Below are 14,472 nucleotides of genomic sequence, written 5' to 3'. Positions count from 1 at the left end.
ACGTTAATACGGTAGATGTAAATATTCTCATTAGGTATCATATACCCACCAAACCAAGCTTCGGATCATAAATAACAAACATTCGCAAATCATGAGTCGGTATCGATGCTATAGACACAAGAAAAAGAAAGAAGCAAACATAAATCACAGCCAAATAGTCGAATAAGGCGGATTGCATCATCGGCGTCCCAAGGTACCGGCCATTCGTCCCCCAGCACCAGCCATGAGACTCTGCTTGACGATGGCGTCGGCGGCGGCCGCCGCAGCAAGTCGTTCCTTCTGGCGACTGCGATCGCGCAAATATCCAGCTGCTTCGGGTCGCATGCGCAGAATGCGCAGAATCATGTCGTCGTTCGGCTCAGCCTGCGCATCGCGCCATTTCTCTGCTTTCGCCCTCTTCATCGTGCCTAGGTTGCGTGAAAGCATGATACTCTTCGCCCGGCGTCCGCCCGGGACCCCGAGAACACTGGGAGCTCCTCCTAGACCCAACTGAGGTGGCGCGGAAGCACGGTTTCTGTTGGCTTGCTGCCGGGAAATGGTTGCCGATGCCATCCGCTCGGATGTGCGGATAAGGTTATCGGTAGGTTCAAAGTAAAAAAAGTTTAGACTCTGGATTTCGTGGTACTTGGGCGACTTCAAGATATCCATAGAGACGCCGTTAGCTTCCCCCGTTTCCTCGTCCGGGGCGTGGAAGAAATTCAGGAGAAGCACGAGCCAGCGTGAGACAATCTCAACTTCCTGCATAGTTAGAGGTTTCTGATGCGATGGTTTATCCGATAAGGGAGGCACGAGCAAGCTCTCAATGGTAGCTAGCACCTCCTTCCACAGACGCGCCATGACCATCCTCATGGCTTCGGGTGTAAGAGTCTTGTCCATGATAGCAAAGTTGTCGTTGAAGTAATCAAACAACGGGGTCAGCGCGTTCTCAATATCCGCACCAGAAGGTGCAACTGCTGTTTGCTGGAGGCGGTTCCTGTTTAAGAAGTTGGATACGGTGGACATGCTTAGGCCTCGGGATAGCAGCGACTTCAACGTGCGTCGAGACAAACAATGGTTGATGTACGAGGTGAGCTACACGTTAGTTTAGTAAATCTATCAATCAATAGTAGTAGAGGGGTGAGCGTACCTTCTCTGTAATCTTTCGCGTCATGTCACGCTCCGTCCGCTTCAGCGTTCGGAACGCCTTGCCAAAGTAGAATTGGATATCGTCACGCTCACCCTCCATGCTCACACGAAGCAGGAGTCGGCCTTGTGTGTCCAAGTCAAGCCAATACTCCCTCGGAAGGAAATCACTAAAGTGGACAGGGTCGAGTTTGATCGAAGTACGACCGACATAGTCGTGATCGCCTACTGCATCCCAGTCCCAAATCGTGGCAATAATGTTCAGCGGACCTTGTGTTGTGATGTCAACGGTATCATCCCACCGTGGATTGAGGTTGTTGTAGATGATGCGGGTCTTGGCAATCCGCTTCTGGTACTCGTCCGCCAGAACAACATATGGGTCACTGCCTCCGTTCATGTCGCAAGCCTTCAGGTCTTCCGCTTCCACGACCTTGATCGTAAAGACATATGTCGTAGACTTGCGGATCTTCTGAAGCTGTGGAGGGCTATGTCGGGCAATCACTTCGGCACAGCCGTCAACGTTGATTTCGCGCTCAAGTTTGTCAAGTTGACTAAGAGCATATTCGACGTTGTTCAGTTTCACTAGTGACTAGACATGAAGGTTAGTTATGAAAGCATAACCCACTCTAGATTCACTTACCCTGGGAAAGAACTGGAATGGTTCAATCTTCTCTTTGCTGGCCCATGCCTCTTTCGCGAACTGCATCAGCTTTTCCTGCGTTGTCTGATTCAGAGCAGCTTCCTGATCGGGGGAGAGTCTGTCCATCTCTTTAGCGAACATCTGTTCAACAGCCTCGCAGTATCTCGCAACACCTCTGCCGATTGATTTCGACAACGCGGTCATAAATTTCGCGTACTGGAATTCATCAGCCCATCTGAGCTCCATCATCTGCTCTATAACTTGGTTGAAAGAGCGGAAGATGTCTATCACAGATACACTGTGTCTGGCATCTTCAGAGGCCACTGCCGTGTCACCGTTATGGACCTCAAATTGGTCTTGCCTGAGCGCTTGCTCAACCCATTCCACCACCTTCTTCTCGGTGAGGTGTATCCACTTCCAGACGAACCCTTCTAGTACATCTTCGACGTGGAAGGGGAATTTCGCACTATAGCTGGTGATCAGCAGAGGAGTAGCTAAGGTTACAGTAAGGAACATACTAGGGGAGTGCATTCGCAAATATCTCGCGAACAGCAGTTAATTGCTTGTAGAGATGGAAGGCGTCTGGGATCTCGATCTCCTCTCCCCGCACCTTCTCCTGTTCAATGATTCGAAGTATCAACTGGTGGATATCTTCGGCGAAAATCTGAAGCGTATTTTCAACGAGGATTTTATGAGGGTTGACACTGAGTTCGTTAGTAACGCGAGAGTCTTTGATTATATATAGGGCATACCCCATAATCTCTGGATTCTTCCGGTAGCGCTTGCGAATCTTCTCAGAGTGGTTTGTGATTCCGTCACAAAGTTGGATGACATGCTCCAGCTGCCAGTCCTCCGGCTCAATTGGAACTGTCTGGCTCAAGATGCTCTGATACTTCTCTGTCGCTTTCTGTGCTAGGCCGTCTTGAACGTACGAGCGGAAGCGCTCGATATCGCTGGTGTCTTCTGAATAGTCGGGGTCCATCTGGATATGGTTTTCCAAAATATACATCACCTCACCGATTGGACGAGGCTTAGCCTCGTAACAGTCCATCATAACGTCATATAATTCCCGCAAGATAGCTTCGTGAAGGGAAGAAAGTATCTGACGCATCAACAGTCTGTCGTGCACTGTCCACTTGTGTCTGTCAAACAGTACTGACGACACAATGCTGTTGCGTTTTCTTCCCTCTGCCGATGGCATATCCTTGACAAATGTGAAAGCCGAGTCTAGGGTGTTGAGATCGATTTCATTATCCACGAATTTCGACCGTATCACGTCCAGGAAAAGAACAATCCGCGAATACGGTGGGATTCTCCAGCGAAGGCAAATCTCATTCAACAGCTCCGTTGATTGTTTGGACAGTAACTTAATAGATGGTACTTCCGATGTGGCTTGTGTAGCCTCAAGTTCGCGGTCTCTTAGATCATGACTCAAGGCTTGAGCTAGAATTGTGCCATACACCGACCTGGGCTCTGGAGGTATAAAAGTGTACGTATCAGACTCTTCCGCACCGTCATTGTTCAAAGATAGCGAGCTTATATCCACAGGCTGGTCAATCACATACGATATTGGTCGGCCGGTACTTGGATCATTATGAAAATGGTCGCCAGCACTTGCATTGAACTGGGGAAGGGCGCCACCGGGCGTGCTCTTCGCAAGCTCAGGATTTGACTGCATGATTGCGAGCATCATTTGCGACAGGTCCGGCCCTTCGTTCTTTCTCCAGGCCTCGTATGCCTCTTCATCTTCGAAATCATGCGCAGATAGGGACTTCTCTGTTTTTAGACTCAAATGGGTTTGATAAGTCTTGAGGTCCTGGAGTGCTGCCCGTTCCGTCCATGTCCCTCGGTGACTATCAATGTCGGCTTGCACTTGCGAGAGCTCCACATGAAACACCCTTGCGACGTGCTGTACAAGGGGCATGTCCTTGACATCGTAGCTCAGGGGGGCCACAACTTCGACAGTCGAGGGACCGGTGGTTGGTACTAGATCTTGGTCTTGAGAGAGAAGCTTGGTTTCCAGGACCGCCAATCGGTTTGCGAGCTCCGGCCGCTCCCTTGCCCAGTCGTTGCTTTTCAGGATGAGTGCAAAGAGCCGAACAAAAAGCGCGACATGTCTATCGACCATGAGCCTCCAACTGTCATCATCTGGTTCTTTACCTTTGCTTAATTCCTTGGTCGCATTCGAGTAGAAGATGAGAACGAGGTCCTCCGCGCGCCGGTCCTTTTCCATCCGCTTTTTGAACGATTGGTCTTTCAAGGCATTAAGGAATGCAGCAAAGGTTCTGACGACGAGCGCATCTTGATATTCCTTTCTCCTTTCTTTTCCCATTAGAATTCCCGTCAACCTCTTTTCGAGCTCGGCAATGAACCCGTGAGGAAATCTGGAGCTTTTCGAGTCTCGAATCAAAGAGAAATCGCTCATCAGGTCCTGAAAGGAGGTCGACGCCCGCTTGGGCCGTTGCTGAGGAGCCGTGACATTCTGAACACGGCGTGCACGCGGGTGTAGAAGGTGGGTAAGGTAAGCTGTCCGGAGAGCGAAGGAGTAGGCAGCCGAGGAGCTCACTGTGCGTCGGCGGGACAACGAGAGGTTGCGCGAATGACGAGATTCGCTTTGTATACTGTTTATCCGTCGATTAACGCCTCGGGACTGGGACGCCGTAGACATGAGGGGTAATTCGCTTTCAGGATCGGTCAACAGTCGAAAAGGCGAGGGGCGGCGGAGTGCGGGACCATGAGAGGAGTCGCGATACAAGCCACCAGCTTGCGCAGCCGGGCGGAAACCTGTTAGAATGTTGTTTTTCCTCCTAGCTCACTCTGGAAAGCAAAGAAGATTTGAATGTCGGCGAGAAAATCGTCCAGCGAGTTCGAGCGAGATGAGTTGAAGAAGAAAGGGGGCGTCGTCGTTGCGGGAGATCATTCAAGGTTGTGTTGCAACGCGTGAAACAAAAAAGAGCTCCAGTCTTAAAATAGACTGACGTAGGTGCCACAAATGCAGATTGTTTAGATCTACTGTTTACAAACTCGAGGTTAGGGCACTAAAGATAATCAACAGACCCGTTATTCTCTAATGATAATTTAACATATATGAAACCCCTGAATCACATGGCTCGGCAGCTGATATGATTCCTCTGTGGTGCTATTGGGCACCCAGTAAACATTCAGACTTTGAGGGAAATCAGACCAGAGACTCTGTCCAGGTGTCCTTCCACTTGTCGGAAACATTTACCCTCGACAGAGGGACTCATGCTGTTCTGATAGAAGAATAAATTCTGATAGAGCGGTTGTGAACCGTAGAGAATTGCAGAGCCTTGACAAGGCTAGAAGAGCCAAACCCTCAATAGACGCCAGAATAAAATCGCATTGTATTTATTTACACATGGAAGAGTTGAAATTACCAGGAGTCTTCGCCAGTCTTGCGGGTCTAATATCAAAGTTAGTCAACGGAACACTTCCAAGTTAACATTAGGGGTTGACTCACCAGAAGGGCATTAGGGCCACCCAGCTCCTTGTCCAAGCCGTCTGGGAATGTTCTGGGAGCACTAGGCTTGTCGGGATAGAAAAAGCTGACTACACCGCAGAATCCGAGAAAAGTTACGACGAAAGCACCGAGCTGGAGCAGGCCCTTGCGGGCGGGCACATGGGTATATTGCTCGGGACTGAAAACGCCCAGAATTTCGTTCTCCTCATGGACGGGTTCGCCAAAGTTTCGCCTTTCTTGCTTGTCCCACCAGTCGCCGTACGGGTCTCTGAATGCACGCTTGACGCGGGGAGGGTTCTCGTAGCCACCGTTCTATATAGGGATGCATGTCAGCCAATTGAGACGGACGTTAGGGTAATCGACCCGAGGCGCATCTTACCAGTCCAGGATCATTGTCTTCTGCGGCCTTGAGAGCTCGGACTTGTGAGAATGAAGCGCGGGGGGCGGCAGAACGAAGGGCGACCTGCGGCAGGCGCCGGGCCAAAATTCGTTGAGACAGCATCTGCGAGCTAGAGTTAGAACAATAACTCCATAGAACTGATATCCGGAAGAGTCCAATATTGCACTAACTCCTATGCTGTCGTTAATCAGACGACGTTGCGTAGCCAGGAGGGGAGAGAAAGGCTCAAGCGGCCATGGGATGAAGTTCCAGTTGCACCGACTGATGACGGGATTCGGATTAACTGGGTTAGTGCCTTTGTGCCTCAGGCATAGACACATCCGCGCGCCTCCAGCTTACATACACGTCCCTGGAGTGCTCCTCGTCACAGGACGAAAAAAAACCACCTCTTCACGCAATCCATCGAATCTATCGACATTTTTGCTCGTCAACCACGCTACGCTGCCGATAACTATGCCAGACTTCTGGTGGCACCTCGAATCAGTTCCCGGTACCTGTTGATGCGATTTTTACCCCTTCCAACCGCGTCCTCGTTGGGAAAACTGGGGTCAGCTGTGAAGAGGGCCCCTGCTACAAGAGATGCAAAACGGCATAACAAATGCTACTTCGCGCCAAAATGAACGTGTGACCCCGGAATTCGACCCCGTGTCGTCAGACCTCCCTTTGAACGACCTTTCCTTTGATTCCATCCCCCTCGATACGAACCCGTCCGAGCTCAAAGAAAACAAACCAGTGGATCACAGTGATGGACCGCCGTCAAAGAGGCGCAAAGTCGGGAGCTCCACGCCGTTGCGCCGGTCAATCTCCAGACCAGCTTCTCCCCCATGGAAGAAGGCTGGCGCTGATGGCCCGACCTCCCTTCTCGTTGATGGCAAGCGTCGATCTACACGCGTGAGCAACGTGGGTCCATCAGAGCAGCCTCCATCCGACGCAAAGCCCGCGCGAAACGGCCAAAGGCATTATGTAAGTAAAGCTGTTGCTAGTCGAGGGGATCCATCAGCCGCCTCCTCGCCCTTGCCAATGTCTCCATCCCGTCACGGCGTGAACAGGAGGTCCCTAGGGGGCGGTGCCGCAGTGAATGGTTCACTAGTTACCACGACAAGGGGTGCAGCTGGCAGGAGGAGACGGGTCTCGCCTTCGCCTGGGCCCAAGCGTACATCGACGCGCACAAGGTCCGACAGTTCCGGTGCTTCGGGTTACCACAACCGGTCGTCCAACTCGGTTACCGGCCGCTCAACAACGGGCCGATCCACTCGATCCTCCTTACATACCTCTTCAGTCGCGATCGATGTCGAATGTGACGCGGAGGGAAGACTGGAAGCCGTGGAACCAGATGAGCGCGATGAAAATGGACAGCAGATTCCTCGGCTACGAATCAAGGTGAAAAAACCGGCTCTTACTATTCAACACCCGGCACATGTTATTCCCCCTCGAAAGTACGGTTCCTTCAAAGAATGGTTGGAGAATGATGGTTCGGGGCAAAACGGCGAGGGTGTGCTCAGTTCGGCTAAGGCACTCGAGGAAGCGCACAAAAGGCAACAAGTAGCAGATGCCATGGAACCAGGCGGTCTTTTGAGCGCCGAAGTTTGCTCTGCATTCTTACCGGAGCAACAAGAAGAGCCACCTCGGCAGTACTCGCACCAAGATCACCTAGTGGCGCATGTATTAAACTTTAAAAAGCTTCTTGACATGGAACACAGGCGCCATCGCAATACCGCAAAGCTCGTCGCCCAATGGTGCGCAGATGCATGGAGGAAGCGCAATAAGGATCCAGAAGATCTTCTAAGGGAGCAGCAGGTGGAAATCCGGGGAAAGCGCAAGCAGTTGGCAAAAGACCTCAAGAAAATGTTTGACCTAGCTCGAGCAGAGATCGACCGAATACGTTTGGCACGCTGGGAGGAGGAGCAGAAAGCAAAGGATCAGCGAGCTCTAGACCGAGCCCTTAAGCAGTCTACCATGCTTTTTAAGAAGCGGCGGATGGAGATACTGGGTGAGACGGGGAGCGATGCTCAAGGGACCACTGATGATGATGATGACGATGATGATGAAGCTGAGACTGATGATTCCGATAAAGAATCTGATGAATCCGATGGTGAGAGCAACATGTCATCTACGGACTACGAAAGCGAAGAGGGCGATGGAGACTATGACGCCGACAAGCACCTTACTGAGGAACAACTACGCTTAAAATACGCAAATTTACCCGATACTCCCCTCGAGTCGAACCATTTATCTTCAGATTCCGACGCGGAGTCCGAGAATAGCGACAGCACGGATGTTGTCAATGACACTCCAGGGGACTCAGTACCTCCGTCAGCAGAGTACCCGCCTAGCCAAATAGATCTCGACGAGGTTGACCCAATGCTGATGGACGCTAGCGATGAGTCTACCGATATGGATGATGATATGGGTGACAGCGATGATGACGAGTCTAGTGAAGCTGATTCAGGGGAGGAGGAAGAGGAAGACACTGGGCCTGGGTTATTGGGATTTTTCTCCAAAAAAGACTTGAGTTCGAGCGAGCTACATTCGACCGGCGGCGATGAAGGTGATAACGACCCTGGTGTGGACCATGGGAGTGGCGATGCGCAACTAGCATCATCTGACGAGGATGAGTTCGAGGATGAATCTGAAGATCCAGATGAGGTTACTCTTGTTCCCAACGGACCAGCGAAGAAAGGGTCCGTCTCCCCTTCTGAAACGGAGACTCCTCTTGAGACGCCTATTGAAGGTATCACACCCGCCGATGTTAAAACGCCTCTCTTTGAGGAAACCTCTTTGGATGCCGCTGTCGTGGAGAATGCCACTCTTCATGATGGCCCGGGGAATCCAAGCAAAGAGGCCGAAATGCCAGACGCCCCCCTGGTCGAAGCTTCAGTTCAACCCACTGAAGCACTTGCCTCCCCTCTCACAGTACAGGAAACCGCCGATGCCCCTTCTGGCCACGAACAATTTCATCATAGTAGAGCTCCCTCAAGCGAGGCGTCCCCGGGCACGGTGGCCACCAAGCCCTCTGAGCCCGAGTCCGTCTCATCCTACGAAGCTCCGGCAGAGAAAATAGCAGAGTCGAGTGAATCGCCCGCCCCTGGACTAAAAACACCCATACCACACCTTCTTCGGGGAACCCTGCGAGAATATCAGCATTTTGGCTTGGATTGGTTAGCCGGTCTTTATACGAACAATATCAACGGTATCCTCGCAGACGAGATGGGTTTAGGCAAGACTATTCAAACGATTGCTTTACTTGCCCACTTGGCCGTGGAGCATGAAGTATGGGGACCGCATCTTGTCGTTGTTCCTACAAGTGTGATCCTCAATTGGGAAATGGAGTTCAAAAAGTGGTGTCCCGGTTTCAAAATTATGACTTATTACGGAAACCAAGAAGAACGTCGACAAAAGCGCAGAGGCTGGACGGATGACAACAGTTGGAATGTGCTGATCACCTCCTACCAGCTGGTGCTACAGGATCAGCAAGTCCTCAAACGAAGGGCATGGCACTATATGATTCTCGACGAGGCGCATAATATTAAGAATTTCCGCTCCCAACGGTGGCAAGCGCTGCTCACCTTTCGGACACGCGCTCGGCTATTGCTTACCGGGACGCCTCTCCAGAACAATCTTACCGAGCTGTGGTCTCTTCTCTTCTTCCTGATGCCAACTGACGGTGAAGGGACTGGTATTGACGGCTTTGCTGACTTGAAGGAATTTTCCGAATGGTTCCGACGACCTGTTGAGCAAATCTTGGAGCACGGCAGAGAGACAATGGATGACGATGCAAAGCAGGTGGTGACCAAACTGCATACCGTTCTTCGACCATATATCTTGCGCCGTCTAAAAGCGGATGTTGAGAAGCAAATGCCTGCGAAGTATGAGCATGTTGTTTACTGCAGACTTTCCAAGCGACAAAGATACCTGTATGACGGCTTCATGTCACGAGCGCAGACCAAGGAGACTCTTGCATCCGGGAACTATCTCTCAATCATCAATTGCTTGATGCAGTTGCGGAAAGTTTGCAATCATCCAGATCTTTTCGAGACTCGGCCTATCTCAACCTCGTTCGCGATGCCTCGTTCTGTTGTCACAGAGTTTGAAATCCAGGAAAATCTCGTTCGGCGACGGCTATTGTGGGAGCATCCTTTGGAAAAACTTGATTTCGATTTCCTTAATCTGGTTCCCATCTCAAGGGAGGACATCTCGCGAAGGCTGGCAGATGATAGTGCTAAAATCATGGCCTATGCTCCTTTTAATGCGCTACGTGAGCGTCAGTACCACCGCACGAATTGGCAAATGAAGTTTGACGGTTCAACAATACGGTCGACATTGGACGCAATTGAAAATGACTGCAGGAAGAGGCGAATGGCAGAACTGGAAAGATCGCTCTACTTTGAGTCGAAGCGCCATGGTCGTCGTCCTGTGTACGGAAGCAGCCTTATTGAGTTTCTCACCGCAGATAGCAAACAACGGCCGACTGCCAATGGACCGTTACGGAAACGCTCATACGCCGAGTGGCTATCCAGTCAATCCTCGGTACTTGCGTCGATGATCATGTCTGTCGAGGAACGATCGCAAGTCATGGATGGGTATGTTCAGAGATTTGCCTGTGTTACGCCGGCAGCAATCGCTGCAGGAGTCACAGAAGCCACTTTAACGCCTATCTCGACGCGCCAGCTCACGAAGAAGGAGAGATTTCCGGCATATGATCCGTTCCATGAAGCCCAGATGCGTTTGTCCATTGCCTTTCCAGACAAGAGACTTCTACAGTACGACTGTGGAAAGCTACAAAGACTGGACAAATTGTTGCGAGACCTTAAAGCAGGCGGTCATCGCGCCCTGATCTTTACCCAAATGACCAAGATGTTGGACGTGCTAGAGCAATTCCTCAACATCCACGGCCACCGATACCTCCGCCTGGACGGTACAACCAAGGTTGAACAGCGACAGATTCTCACAGATCGGTTCAATAACGACAATCGTATCCTAGCATTCATCCTCTCTAGTCGGTCCGGTGGTTTGGGTATCAACTTGACAGGCGCCGACACAGTGATTTTCTACGACCTAGACTGGAACCCAGCAATGGACAAACAATGCCAGGACCGCTGCCACCGTATCGGCCAGACTCGCGACGTGCACATCTACCGCTTCGTCTCAGAGTACACCATTGAGTCCAACATCCTCCGCAAAGCCAACCAAAAGCGCATGCTCGACGACGTAGTCATCCAAGAGGGAGAGTTCACAACAGACTACTTTACAAAGCTCGACGTCCGCGATATGATAAACACTGACGAAGAGGAGCTGCTGACCGGCCAAGACGAAGCCAGTGCAGCCATGGATCGCGTCCTCGAGAATCGTGTCACTAACGCCTCGCGCGTCTTCGAGCAGGCTGAGGACAAAGAGGATATTGACGCCGCGAAGAACGCCCAAAAGGAGCTCGAGCATGCAGATGACGGCGACTTTGATGAGCGTGCCAATCCCGCCACCGCAGCTGGCCAGACCCCGACTCAGGCAGGCACACCCCTGCCTTCTGCATCTGATGAGACTCAGCCCCAGCCCCGGTCTACTGCGAGTGCGACTGCAAACGCAAACTCTGTGGCGTTGGATCTTGTAGAGACGGAGCCGTCGCTTGGTCATATCGACGACTACCTCATGCGATTCATGGAGTGGAACATGAAGGACGAACCGCTTGTCTTACCCGTGGACAAGAGCACGAAGAAATCCAAGAAAGGCAAGGAGCATCGACTGAGGAAGAGACGACGTTAGTTTGGGCTTCGTTCTTTCCCCTTCTTGATTTCCCTTGCTATCTCCTCTTCTTAACACATGTATTTTTAATGTGATCTATTCACCCTATCTTTTTTGGGGGGTCTACTATTTTCTGTTTCTATGCTGTTTTGTTGCCTAAAGGCGTCGTCGGTCGGTTTGTCTGTCTTTTTGTCAGGGCTAGATGTGCACCAAAGAGAAAGAGAAGAGAAAAAAGAACTCCACTTGAAATTCTCCATGTTTCCCTCTTCGTGATGTGTCATATTTTTCTTCCGCCTCTTACGCCTTCTATCTCCCTTCCGCTTCTATTTTCGTCTTTGGGTGAGTGGCTTTTTTGATTCTTTGTCCCTTGAAGCAAGCGACTTGGATGGGATTTTATCTATATAATGCATACATCTTAAATTGGTTGAGTCGATCCAGTCAAGTGCCTTTTCTCTCCGAGATCGTAGTTGACCAAAATACGTATAGTACGGAGTATGCAGCCTAATTGCAAGATGCAGCATGAAGTTGACCAGAAGCACGATGTGCTCCATGTCGACAAGCGTAGATCAGTGTCCACAGCCACGGTCCGCTATCAACGGGTTCAAATTACACAATCATTCCAACAGTCTCGGCATATTGACCATAGCCCTCGGCAAACATGAGGCGCGCTGAGCTGCTTCTTTTCACCGCCACTCGAACCTCCTCCAAGTCCTCTTTCGAGCTTGCCGCTACGAGCCTGCGATGCAATCCTGCGGGTCTGCAGTGGGAGTCATAATACGTCTCGATGAGGGTAAACGACGTAAATCACGATGCAGATCCACAGCGGGGACGGAGAGATTGCGAAGGATGGACGATGTAAGTGCGTCGCATCCTTTCTTTCTTTGCCTCGTTCTCATCGTCAAGCTCACTGAGGGAATAATTTATCGTTGTTATGACGGCTAACGAAATCCGAGTACGGCTTAGGAGCACTGAGTTTCACACCTCAAAGAAAACCTGTTCGAGAACGCAACAGGCCCGAGGTAAATGTGGGGTGGTGAGCATTGGCAGGATCTGTGGCGCGTTGTGAGGACCTTCCCATCGCGATTTCGGCAATTCGAGATGTGATAAGTGGATTCGAGTTCTTTGTGTGCTCTCCAGCTTGACTTCATAGCGCTGTGACTATCAAACCCGACAGTCTGGTTGAAAGAGAGCAAAAGAGGCCCAACACCAACAGGCAGGTCGAGATCGCGAACGGACACTGAGGTCTCAGTCAGACTGGCTGACTCCTTGAGCTACGTTACGCTCGGGACAAAATACCCTACTTTCTTTTCCTCGAGATAGGAGAAATACCTGGCTATCCAGTCGATCACACAAAACAACAATTTCAGACCGATTGCCACCTCCAAGCTGAAGCTGACACAAGGCAAAGATCGTGTGTTCAAGGGTATCAGCATTGTTGAGGATGCTGCTGCAGAGCTGCAGAGCTGCTTGTGCAACTTGGATTGAGCTGCTTGCTTCTTTCTCTCTCCATAGGGGTTTAACAGGCCGTGTTTCGACTTCTCCAGTCCATGGTCCTCACCAACCGTGGGATTGTGATGACCGATGCAAAAAGCAAAGAGGGCGTGATGACCGCTGCGTTCTATCACTTTGACTCCTGGCCTAACAGTAAACTTCAGCCGTCTTTGCTCGTTTTAACTCCGTCCGTCCAGTGCAAATTACTCCGTGTGGTGCTGGCGATGTGCCATCTCCACTGATCAGCGTCGCCTTGGCGCGAGGGACAAAGCCGGAATGCCGGGGAACATGGAGAAGGATCTCCGCCGGCCTCGGGGCGGCGGATGCGTACCACGGATGAACTTCATTCCCGCCGCTTTGACGTCTGTCAAGGAGCGGAGATGAGCCGTTGGCGTTATCTTTGACATGACTTCGCTCCATCGGAGCCCTAACGGATAATGGTAACTCGTGTGTCTGTTCGAGCTTGTCACTTACGAACCTGTTCTGGAAACTATGGACGGAATTCGCAGCCGTTTCCGATCAAGTTATCCTCGCTTAGTGCCCGTGAAAGCGAACAGTCAGGAAGCACGGTGGTTGTTGGTGTTGGTGCTGTGTTGCCCTCGCCTGTGATTTCTCGATCGGATTTTGATTTGAAATAACTCCTCCTTCACAACAGCCTGATCGAGGTCCAGATGTGACAACGTTAAGTTGAGATGGAACCTTAATCCTGGGGCCAACTAATCCGCGCCTAAGTGTCGCAAGAGCAATTCCCTCGAGACGAGGACCAGGGTGTTGAGCAGCGAGCAGGAAGTGCCGCAGCCAGACCAAAGGAAACTCTGAGATTCTGTGGAGTGGAAGAACTCTGTCAGTCTCTGCCATAACATGGTGTCACAGCCAAACCTGATTTTCCTTACTTCATCAGTGGCAAACGAGTTCTACCCTGGTTCTATCGAGATAAATTCAACACAATTTCGCGCTCAGATCCAAGCATATAGCGGCCGTGTCCAGAAACTGGCCGTTGTCGGAACACAACAAGGTTGATAGAGTTCCAGGACTCAAGTCCTGATAGCCGATGGGATGGGAACGCGCAACGAAGGTCGTTGTAGTGAGAAGAGAAAAGTTTCAGCTGCGAGGGCCCGAGTAGATTGTATCCCATTTGATCCGTGGAGAAAGACCTGGATCAGGCGTCCTTCGGCGGATAATTGATCGCGTCAACAATGACCTTGTGGGCGATGATTTTCGATATGTGGGTGTTCTCTGTTCGAAAACCGTTCTTGAGGCTGAGGCATTAACAACCTATCAGTTTCCCACGCCGAGGCAGTTGGGCCAGCATCATCGCACTAATAGTGCACCGAACAGGAGGAAAGCTCTCAATTTTCCTTTCGAGTACGTAACAGAAAAGCCCTACAGCATCCAGGGGCAGTTCGATACCTGGCAGGTTGTGGCAGTAACTAGTCGTTTGTGTGTCGTCGAGTCTCTCCGCTGCGTCTGATGTGCGCTCTGTCAAGCAATGCATTTCTATCACTTTTCGCCTTGCAGAAGCGGCGACGATTTCTGCTGATTCTGCAGGACTCGACCGACGGGTCTCGGCTCTTTAGCCACTATCCAGCCAGCCATTATAGC

The 14,472-nt window shown here is 51.1% G+C and overlaps 3 protein-coding genes across 3 annotated transcripts; 1 reads left to right on the top strand and 2 right to left on the bottom strand.

The window, feature by feature from the left end:
* Positions 1-16: 16 nt before the first annotated feature.
* BJX68DRAFT_247391 (C2 domain protein) lies at positions 17-4,799 on the bottom strand. Its single transcript, XM_071041766.1, has 5 exons — positions 2,515-4,799; positions 2,281-2,466; positions 1,763-2,228; positions 1,127-1,711; positions 17-1,071 (listed from the first exon to the last, which is right to left on the bottom strand). Exons 1-5 carry the CDS (start codon positions 4,428-4,430, stop codon positions 178-180), a joined length of 4,047 nt encoding a protein of 1,348 aa, XP_070893710.1. The 5' UTR covers positions 4,431-4,799; the 3' UTR covers positions 17-177.
* A 19-nt stretch (positions 4,800-4,818) lies between these two features.
* On the bottom strand, positions 4,819-5,881 carry BJX68DRAFT_247389 (uncharacterized protein). The gene is made up of 4 exons (XM_071041765.1): positions 5,814-5,881; positions 5,623-5,745; positions 5,244-5,555; positions 4,819-5,186 (listed from the first exon to the last, which is right to left on the bottom strand). Exons 2-4 carry the CDS (start codon positions 5,743-5,745, stop codon positions 5,157-5,159), a joined length of 465 nt encoding a protein of 154 aa, XP_070893709.1. The 5' UTR covers positions 5,814-5,881; the 3' UTR covers positions 4,819-5,156.
* A 145-nt stretch (positions 5,882-6,026) lies between these two features.
* Positions 6,027-11,551, top strand: swr1 (putative SNF2 family helicase/ATPase (Swr1)). The gene has a single exon (XM_071037486.1). It carries the CDS (start codon positions 6,223-6,225, stop codon positions 11,398-11,400), a length of 5,178 nt encoding a protein of 1,725 aa, XP_070893708.1. The 5' UTR covers positions 6,027-6,222; the 3' UTR covers positions 11,401-11,551.
* Positions 11,552-14,472: the final 2,921 nt, after the last annotated feature.

Source organism: Aspergillus pseudodeflectus, assembly GCF_044049435.1.
Source record: "Aspergillus pseudodeflectus strain CBS 756.74 chromosome Unknown BJX68scaffold_71, whole genome shotgun sequence".
NCBI lineage: Eukaryota > Fungi > Ascomycota > Eurotiomycetes > Eurotiales > Aspergillaceae > Aspergillus > Aspergillus pseudodeflectus.
Note: the sequence above shows the minus strand (reverse complement) of the source record. Positions and strands in the feature narration are given on the sequence as shown.